This window comes from Sinocyclocheilus grahami, unplaced genomic scaffold (genome assembly GCF_001515645.1).
Source record: "Sinocyclocheilus grahami isolate Dianchi unplaced genomic scaffold, SAMN03320097.WGS_v1.1 scaffold16.1, whole genome shotgun sequence".
Lineage (NCBI taxonomy): Eukaryota > Metazoa > Chordata > Actinopteri > Cypriniformes > Cyprinidae > Sinocyclocheilus > Sinocyclocheilus grahami.
Genome location: NW_015505195.1, coordinates 3,012,074 through 3,022,216, shown reverse-complemented (window position 1 = coordinate 3,022,216; position 10,143 = coordinate 3,012,074). Strand labels below are relative to the sequence as shown.

Here is a 10,143-nt window from a genome sequence, read left to right as displayed (position 1 = left end):
CAGCGTAATTTCCGGATGCGGTACAGTCACAGTGACGAGCAAAGACATTTTAAAAGCAGGAAAATCATCCACTCTGCATGTTCTCTGCACCGTGGAGTCGTCGAGTCACGTGCGACTCAGCGGACCCTCTGATTGGTTACATCCAACCCGACAGTGCTTCCAGATATTTATTTTATTAAGTTACTTCAAAGGAATAATATTATCGCAATTCCCATATGTGAAATTAACATATATATATATATATAAAATGGATACTGCCAATACAAATTTTGCATTTCAAGTAAAGTGAGAAAATTGAACATTTTACGCAATATCTTCCCATAAACATTTTGCTTAGTTTGCATATGCTTGACAAATATAAATAAATATATATATATATATATAAATATATATATATACGTTGTCAAGCATATGCAAACCAAGTAAGCAAAATGTTTATGGGACGATATTGCGTAAAATGTTCCATTTTCTCGCTTTATTATCTATATATTGTAAAAATACAGAACAGGGTATGTATGGTTTTATGATTGACAGCAGGTTAAACGTCAACCTTTTCATTAATTATATTTAAATTCACAAATTTGTAAATGAAAATATATTACATTTTATGATATCTGAAATGAATCAAAACCTTCGTATTTAAAAAATATATTTCAAAATGATTTTATTTCGTCTTTTTATGAAGATTATTTTTAAACAGTTCATTTTTTGTCTTTTTATATAGATTATTGTATGTTTTTAAACAGTTTATATTTTAATTGTCATTTAAGCCTACTGCGCTATTATACAATGTCATGTTTGAAAATGCCATTTATTACTCACTTTAGCCTTCAACCCAACAGGTTTTTAATCCAAGTTTACTTACTACTCCCCAGCTCTATAGCGCCTCCTACTTCAAACTATAAGAGTGAGACGCAATGAAGAGTGGGAAGGCTAACAAACATCTTTGACTGGAGTGGAAAAAACACACAGCTCTATTAGCCTATAACAGCAGATTATTACATGGCAGGACGGTAGCCGGGAATCAACTCGGAACGACAAACCGGAAATCAAGTTTTATTCCTGCAGGGCTCAGCTTTTTATTTTCGGATGAGAAATGTCCGCGGCGGCGACCTGGCCTTTATTTGTTATCTGAGAGGAGTCGTAGCTGACTGCTAGCTGGCTAACTCCCCCCTACCCCCTTACTACGAGCTAGCTACTTAGCGACAGAGGTGTGAAAATATCAAGAAATCCGGCTGTGGTCAAGAGAACGACACGTATGTGGACAAATATATACATTAATGTGTTTGTTAGCAATATATTGTTCGTTATACAATAATAAATGAGGTGTAATGTTGAGTAAGCGATGAGCGGGTCTGTTGGGACTGATGTGACCACTGGTGAATATTTTATTGGAGCCTCTTAAACCGGCAATATCGATAATATATATTATTTATATTTGTAGTCTATAAAGTGTCAAATAACAGGTAACTTTAGACTATTAGTTTTAAGCTGGGAGGACGGTATAGCTGGGAGATAGGTTTACTGGATGCCTGAGTCAATTCTACCTGGGTATTACTTATTAACCATTTGTTTACTTTGGAAGCTTTTTACCTTTTTAAGAATTGGTAGAAAAATTTGCATAAGAAATATCTAAAGAAAAGAAAGAGCTCTGTCTTATTTTTCTTTTTCAAAAGAAGCCTGAATATAGTATTGTTTATAAAATAATTACTCCGTAAATTACATGTTAAATTAGTTATTTATCAAGTATTTTGTTTTAAAAACGTTTTAAACAGAAAAAAAAATCAACAGCACTTTTGAGAAATATTATTCAAATTATGTACATTTGCACGAGATCATATAAGTCTTCTAGAGAAGGCTGTTTTATTGTATGTTGAGAGGGTCGCCCACCATGTTGAGATCACGTGGCCAGTGGTGTCATTTAACAATAATAATATATTATACAATTTACTATTATTACTCCAAATATAATGTCCATACTACAGAGCCCAGTTGAAACTTAATTAATTTGAGTAGAAAAATCCATAAAATGGTTTGTGTTGAATATGTATTGACCACAATCTCCTGTCATCTCTCTTGCAGCTGACAATGAATGGCCTTTCTGTGAGTGAGCTGTGCTGCCTGTTCTGTTGCCCCCCCTGCCCCAGCCGTATCGCTGCCAAGCTTGCCTTCCTGCCTCCTGAGCCTACCTATGCCCTCCTGCCTGATCTGGAGACCGGGCCGGTACCTGCCGGACCCACGGGGACGTCGGGCCTCCGGTCCCGGGGAGGTGGTGGTGGGAGTTCGGTAGGGGGAGGGAATGCCACAGGAGAGGGGCGCTGGAAGCTCCACCTTACAGAGCGGGCAGAATTCCAGTATTCCCAACGGGAACTGGATGCCACGGAAGTGTTCTTGACTCGATCTAGTAGGGGGAACAGAGTGGGCTGCATGTATATCCGCTGTGCCCCCTCTGCCAGGTAGGATGGGTGCATTTTAGTTACGATTGAAGGAGCTTAATTTACAGTTGTTTTTTTCCCCCACAATAATATACGTTGAACTCAAAATGTCACGTTTCCTCTGATGGACCCCCCCCTTTTCCTACAATGGGTCATTTACATTCCTTCATTCTTTTTCCATTTTCCTTTGTCCCGTTTCCTGCTTCCCTCTCTGAGTTTGTCTGCTATCTTTACCAGAAGCCACTCCTTCCTGGACACATTCTTTCTTTATCACGCACCACTTTATTCCCACTGTTGTTACTTGTTCCTTTGTTGCTTTATTTCCTTTTTAAGGGTGATTTTCATAGGATGAGTACAGTTGTTTTTTGTTGTGGTCAATATTGTGGACGTCTTCACTTTACTACACAAAGTACCCGTTAATTTGTTTTTGAAAGTCTGGCTTTGATATAAGATTTTTATAGTTGGAAACTAAAACTATTAAAAATTGTTTTCTTTAATTGAAATAAAGCTGAAATAATTTATAAATATTTGATGGAAAAACTGAAAGAAAGAAAAAATGTTGACGTATTAAAATGACTAAAACTGAAAATTATAGCTAAATAGAAATGTTAAGACAATCTAATAAAAAAGACAATCACTTAATAAAATACTAAAACTAAAAAATAAATTGAAACTTAAAATATGAACCTAACTAAAATAAATAAACATTTAAAAATAAATTGTAATAAATGCTATAAAACAATATACTATACAAGTAATTCTAATATAACACTGCCAGTTTTTTTCCTTTGGCGCTGGATTACTTGGATTCTCTGGTATTATATGATTCCAAACACACACACACACACACCCGTGTTCGTTATGAAATCATTCCCTTGCAGCATATCGGGCTCAGGCTCACTGCAAATGTGCCAACATGCCCAGTGATTCAGCGAGTAAAATTATAGGTTATTAAGTCTCTTTGTGGATCCATCTTGACTTGGATGTTGAGTCAGACCTTGAAATAGTGTAATGAGAGTGACTTTATACTTCAAATCCCATCACCCCTTTTGTCTGTCTCTCTCCTCAGGTTCACTGTCTTGTTCTCCCATGGTAACGCAGTGGATCTAGGCCAGATGAGCAGCTTCTATATTGGCCTGGGCACTCGCATCAATTGTAACATATTCTCCTATGATTACTCCGGCTACGGGGTCAGTACAGGGAAGCCCTCAGAAAAGAATTTGTATGCAGACATAGACGCAGCGTGGCAGGCTCTACGCTCACGGTGAGACACGAAATCAATACCAGGGCTCAACCAAAACAACTGTGTGACTGTTGTAGAGTTCAGGTTATACAGTGCTGCATCTTAAAGGGATAGTTCTCCCAAAAATGAAAATTTGATGTTAATCTACTTACCCCCAGGGCATCCAAGATGTAGGTTACTTTGTTTCTTCAGTAGAACACAAACGACGATTCTTTTAACTCAAACCGTTGCAGTCTGTCAGTCATATAATGTAAGTGAATGGGAATCACGGCTTTGAGAATCAAAAAAACATACACAAACAAAACCAAATTAAACCCTGTGGCTCGTGACGATACATTGATGTGTAAAGACACGAAACGATCGTTGACGCTCCTAATTGAGATTGTAGATAGAGTGTCAATGGTCCGTTTGAGAGATAGGTACTTTTATAAGTCTGTGATCTACTTTAAAGCAAGAAGAAGAAAAAGACACGCGAACGCGCTCAGGACAGTTTGAACGTTGCGTGAATCAGAGGTGAAAAACGATATAAATACTGTTCAGTTTCTTGCACAGACCGAAAGTTTCGTGTCTTTACACATCAATGTATCGTCACAAGCCACAGGGTTTAATTTGGTTTTGTTTGTGTATGTTTTTTTGACTCTCAAAGCCGTGATTCCCATTCACTTCCATTATAAGACTGACAGACTGCAACGGTTTGAGTAAAAAATCTTCATTTGTGTTCTACTGAAGAAACAAAGTAACCTACATCTTGGATGCCCTGGGGGTAAGTAGATTAACATCAAATTTAAATTTTTGGGTGAACTATCCCTTTAATGTGTAATCTAGACAACTGTTAAAAAGTCAGTAAGATATTTTTAAAGATATTAATAGTTTATTCTGTGTGGACCCATTAAATTGATCAAAAGTGACCGTAAAGTTATTTATAATGTAACAAAAGATTTCTGTTTAAATGCTGTTCTTTTGAACTTGCGACTTACCAAAAAAATAAAACATAAACAAAACGTATGTAACCTAAAATAATACTATTGGTTGAACATTTTAGTTTGTTAGCCTAGTCTTTCTTAAAAGTGCGAAAATAATCCTTAATGGGATCTGTAAGAAACCATTAAGTGGAATACGAACCAGAATCGTTAAACTAAATGAACAGAGCACAATTTGTTTTCATTCAGGAATGCGAATTTACTCAAAGGCTGATGAAAATTCACACTGCACTCTGTGTGAATAGTTTTAGCACAATTTTTTGCCAGCAATCTGCAATTTATACTGCTCTTGGTGTGAATAGGCTGCAAATCACATTGACACGAGACAGTTATTTGTTTGGTATGTGACATTTAATTAGCTTTTGATTCCTCTTTTTCAAACAGATACGGCATCAGCCCGGAGAATATTATCCTGTATGGACAGAGCATTGGCACGGTGCCCACGGTGGACTTGGCATCACGATATGAGTGTGCGGCTGTGATTCTCCACTCCCCTCTCACCTCTGGCATGAGGGTGGCCTTCCCTGACACTAAGAAGACTTACTGCTTTGACGCATTTCCCAAGTGAGTACCAAAAAACGTTGGGTTCCTATTTGTCCTCAATTATTTGTGTGTCATTACCATTTTATTGGAGGTTTGACAGGGCATCATCATTGCAGTTGGTTTATGAGCTGATGATTTGCCTTGTCATGGCCAGCACAGATTGCTGCTATTTATGAGCAATTCGCTGGGTTTTGGTTTTGGCGAGAGCAAAAAGAGTGGGTTGTGATGTGGATTGCTGGTGGAGATTATACTGAGCTTCTTGTTTCGACACAAAATGCATCTGACTATCACACATTGAAATATATAGCCTAGATGCAAAACATTTTTCAATCTTAGAATTAGACCTTCAGCACTTGGTTAAAGGAAATAAGGATTTTTTTTCTTCATGTTTCATTACAATCATTTTCATTGTTGCATGTCGGCTGTGAGGGAGGTTGGCTCTACATTTGGTGTCACTCAGTGCCAGTGTAGCAGAACACATGGTCGCCAACTCGCCATACAGCTTCAGTCAAAACCACCACTGTTCTCGCACAACTGCTGTGTAGTTGGCAGGCAGCTGTTTAGTTTGCTGGCACCCACACACACATACACACATGCATACAACACATGCACCACTTGAATTTACAAAATGTAGTTAGCTACATAACAATTTGTAATTGTTGTTATTATTTATAAGTATTTGTGTGTACTCTTCAGAAATTTGTAGTTAGAGTATGTCATTTTTTTGGTGCTGACCAAAATGAACAATAGTAGAGTAAAAACAGTAATATCGGGAAATATTATTACAATGTAATTTATTCCTGTTATGGCAAAGCTGAATTTTCATCAACCGTTACTCCAGTCTTCAGTGTCACATGATCCTTCAGAAATCATTCTAATATGCTGATTTGCTGCTCAAAAAACAGTTATTTTAATTATAAATGTTGAAAACAGTCGTGCTGCTTATTTTTGTGGACACTTGTGATAGATTTTTCACCATTATTTGAAAAGAACAGCATTTATCTAAAAGAAAATGTATCATTATAAATGTCTTTACTGTCACTTTTGATCAGTTTAAATGGGGTCATTGCTGAATGACAGCATTCATTTCTTACAAGAAAAAAAATTGCTGACCCAAACATTTTAAAGGTAATGTATATACTACTATTACACATTATGTATTCAGCTGTTAAATTATAGAGTAAATTTAAAATATCTGTAACAAAAAGTCAACATAACAATGTTGAGTGACATCATCAAAAATGACAAATTAAATACAACTGGTAAATTCGAAATGGCTACATTTTGAGCTATCGTGCTACTGAAAATTTAGTTGGAGCTGACATTAATCTATGGGGTTTCATTGAGCATATATGTCAAGTGTGAAATTAGCTTTTCAATCTATTAATAAAGTAGTATTTTTCTCTGTGTGTATTGGGGAAGTTGTTTTTCTTCTAACACCATGTCCAATTGTGTGTCCCTATTTCAGCATTGAGAAAGTGTCTAAAATCACGTCTCCAGTGTTGATCATCCATGGGACGGAGGACGAGGTGATAGATTTTTCCCACGGGCTGGCCCTGTACGAGCGCTGCCCCAAAGCCGTGGAGCCGCTGTGGGTGGAGGGAGCCGGACACAATGACATCGAACTGTACAGCCAATACCTGGAACGCCTGCGTCGTTTCATCGGGCAGGAATTGGCCGCACAACACGCCTAAGCTCTCCTCCGTCTCCCTCTTGTCATCCCACCATCTCCCAGTCCGAGCAAAATGTGATGGATGCGTCAGTAACTTATTGAAGGCTGCCGTTTTGTATGGACAACGTTACTGTTGGGGCAGCTTGACAGATGCTCCACTGCTCAGATTTGTTTTCTTAAGTGTTTTCTTTTTTCTCCCTCTGTTTGTCATCTCCTTGTACATGTGAGCGTGCATGTGTGTACGTGTGTGTGCTCATGGGAACTCTGGGGGATGGAAGTGGAATTACTCTGGGGCAAGAATGGATGGACGAATTCCTCTGCCGGTTTCAGTCCAAAGGAAATAAGCCAGAGTCAGACGCTGTCCTGTACCTCCAACCTGATGCTGTTTCTCAATATCTGAGCATTCATTTGTCAGTTGAGTGGTTCGCTTCTCCCATGATGCCTCAGCCTGAGAGATTTTCACTTCCCACTTCTCGTCAGGCAACCTAAAATAGCTAAATGTCAGAGCCTGGCAAATGTCCTAGCCTTGCTGACCCTGTAGGATGAAATAAATCCTGAAAGAATTTCAGGATTGAGTTTTGAAGCATCCTACACAGGTGCAATGATGCCCACCTCTGCATCTTCATTCATTCTTCGAACCATTTGGCTTCCTCTGGATGGCTCTTGTGCCCAGGTGTGTGGGTCTGTTCTCTCATATACCCTGCAGGATGCTGACCTCTATGCACTGATGTTCCCTTCCAATGAGTTTTTGCCTTTATGTGAAAGCTGAGCTTGGGATGAGATGACACCTAATGATCTATACGGCTCTAGGCAGGGAAAGCTCGAATGCTGGGATGCTGGCTTTTGTTTGCAGCTTTATTAGTCTATTTTTTTTCTCTTTACTGTCTCTTTCCTTTCTTCTCAGCATGTGAGGGTGTCCATAGCACCCTGAGGTGAAAGAAACTGGGAGGGCTGCTCACTCATCATCACATTTTAATGAAAACATCACACTTGGGATGACGTGATATGGTGTATATTCACGTCCAGATCCATACGTCATGTTTCTGAACTGTTGGGCCAGTAGAAAGATCAATGTTTCATTATCATGTTGGGACTTTCCTAAAGCCAGATCTTCGGCGTAGCATTTCCACCTTCATTCTCAAGTAGATTAACATTTTAAATGGGTTTTGGGTTAATAAATGTTTTAATTGTGTAAGAATGACTAATGCGCACAACACAGGAAGCAGTCAGAGGTAAAAACACAAATTACTTCTGAACCCTGTGGCAATGACACACAACTCGCAACCAGTTTTTCTCGTTTGTAGCCTGACGTCAGGTATGTTTCTCTTGTTGGCATTCAAATCGGAACTCAAGCGATAATTGTGCATATTTACTCTTGTCTCCTTGTTGATTATGTTTAAGCAAATCATTTCAAAGCAGAGCTCATTATTTAAAGATTCTTCTTAATGATAATAAAGGATTTCCCTTTTTCATTCAATGTCAAATTGCTAGTTAGTGGCACATGGTTTAATCCATCTAAGTAATGTTCTGAGCTGTGGTGGGTTTAAAGATTATAACTAGCAATATAGACATAACAGTGAGGTCATCTAAAACCTATTTTTGCCGTCTCTAGTCAAGCTTCTTGTCTTCAAAGGGAGTTTGATCTGGATGCAACTATGACTCTTAAAGTTATCAGTTTGTATTATGGTTAGGAAGATTGTAAAAGCTTTGAAAAACACTAGCCGTGAATTCAAAATCATTCAAAGGTGTCTTTCTTTCAGTCAAAGCTTTTCAACTGAATTATCAAGGGAACTTGCGGCTATAGATCTCGATTGAACGATCTCAATGAAATTAAAAGGGCCGAACCCTGCAACCTTTTGTTGTTTTCCGATGCATCAAAGACTACCAAGCCTTTTCAGTGAGATAAGACGTCGATTCCTCTTTCTGGCGGGAATCCATCCTTGCCCTTTTAACACCGTGGGCTGCACAGCCATTCTGGATTCCACACAACAATCTGTTTAATTAGATTCATTAACTTCAATATCTTGTCAGGGTAAGTTTTTGCTAGACGAGTACTGATTTTATGGCACCAGAGTTGATTAGACATCAAATTTCATCTGTAGATATCCCGTTGATTGTCTTTTTTTCTGGTTAACCTTTATCCATCCACTCCACTTGGTCTATTATTATGTGCTCTGGTTAAACTGACTCCCATTAATGCACAAAGCACAGTCATTCTGTATTCTGAAAACACTGGTTTGTACATAAATATCTGAAACCTAATTCCAGGAAATCTGGTTCCATGTTTCATCATGCATTTAAGTATGTAATCTGAGGTTGGACACAAGAGGCTTGTTCTTTCTCCATTCTAACCAAAGATGACAGGTGTTGGAGTTGCAATGGCCACCCACTGCCATTTGTCAGCGCTCAGATGTTGATTGAAGGAGGAGGCGGCAGACTTTGGCTGTTTGGACAGAGCCAGGTCTCACACAATACAGGCTGCTGTTGATGACGCGAGGGGAAGTTTTTGTGTGGACTGTTGGTGCGTGTTTACCTCCTGTAAGACACAAGTGTTTGGAGGGCCAAAGCAATATCGACTTGGAGCCAGCAGACTGGATGTGTGGATGCTCTGTGTGTGCATACGAGAGGGGAGGACGCTGGTTTGGGGTGGGGCTGGAGTTACCCAGAGGCTCCATCCCAACACATTCAACTCTTTTTATTAAGAAAGTAAGTTATAGAAATGTCTTTTTAAAACTATCAGATGTACGTACTGTATAACATTGTTTGAGAAGCTTAATCTTGAGGTTTGAGAATCTGTTTTTTTTTTAATCTTAATGGATCGGGAGCAAGAGTCATTGGGGTGTTACTGTTCTATCCTTTTATGCATTATTCTAATGTTGTTTTTAGTTTTAATTGTCTTTTTCCTTTTCCAAAATTAAAAAAAATTATGAACTGATAATTGTAATTCTCTTTTTTTTTTGTAACAGCACACAGGAACATCAAATTTATATAGCAATATATTATTTATTGTTTTACACATGTATATATATATTGGTTAATATGCTTAACTTAATTGATAATTATTGTAAATTATTATAATCATTTCATTGTCAAATTATTGTAAACCTAACATCGCACAGGAGTGTCATATTTATATAGCAAAATATTTACATTTAATATTTTATGGATTTTTACATTACATTACACATTTACTTTTAATGCATTATAATTAGATAATTATTTCATATTTTTAAAATAATATTTGATGTATTTAATCTTGAATGTGATGAA

At 37.9% G+C, this 10,143-nt stretch overlaps 1 protein-coding gene across 1 annotated transcript; it reads left to right on the top strand.

Annotated features, from left to right (window-relative positions):
- The first annotated feature begins 914 nt into the window (after positions 1–914).
- Positions 915–9,791, top strand: LOC107548688 (protein ABHD17A). The gene is made up of 5 exons (XM_016229479.1): positions 915–1,256; positions 2,083–2,456; positions 3,505–3,699; positions 5,043–5,222; positions 6,670–9,791. The coding sequence occupies exons 2-5, from the start codon at positions 2,089–2,091 to the stop codon at positions 6,893–6,895; spliced, it is 969 nt and encodes a 322-aa protein (XP_016084965.1). The 5' UTR covers positions 915–1,256; positions 2,083–2,088; the 3' UTR covers positions 6,896–9,791.
- The last annotated feature ends 352 nt before the right edge of the window (positions 9,792–10,143 follow it).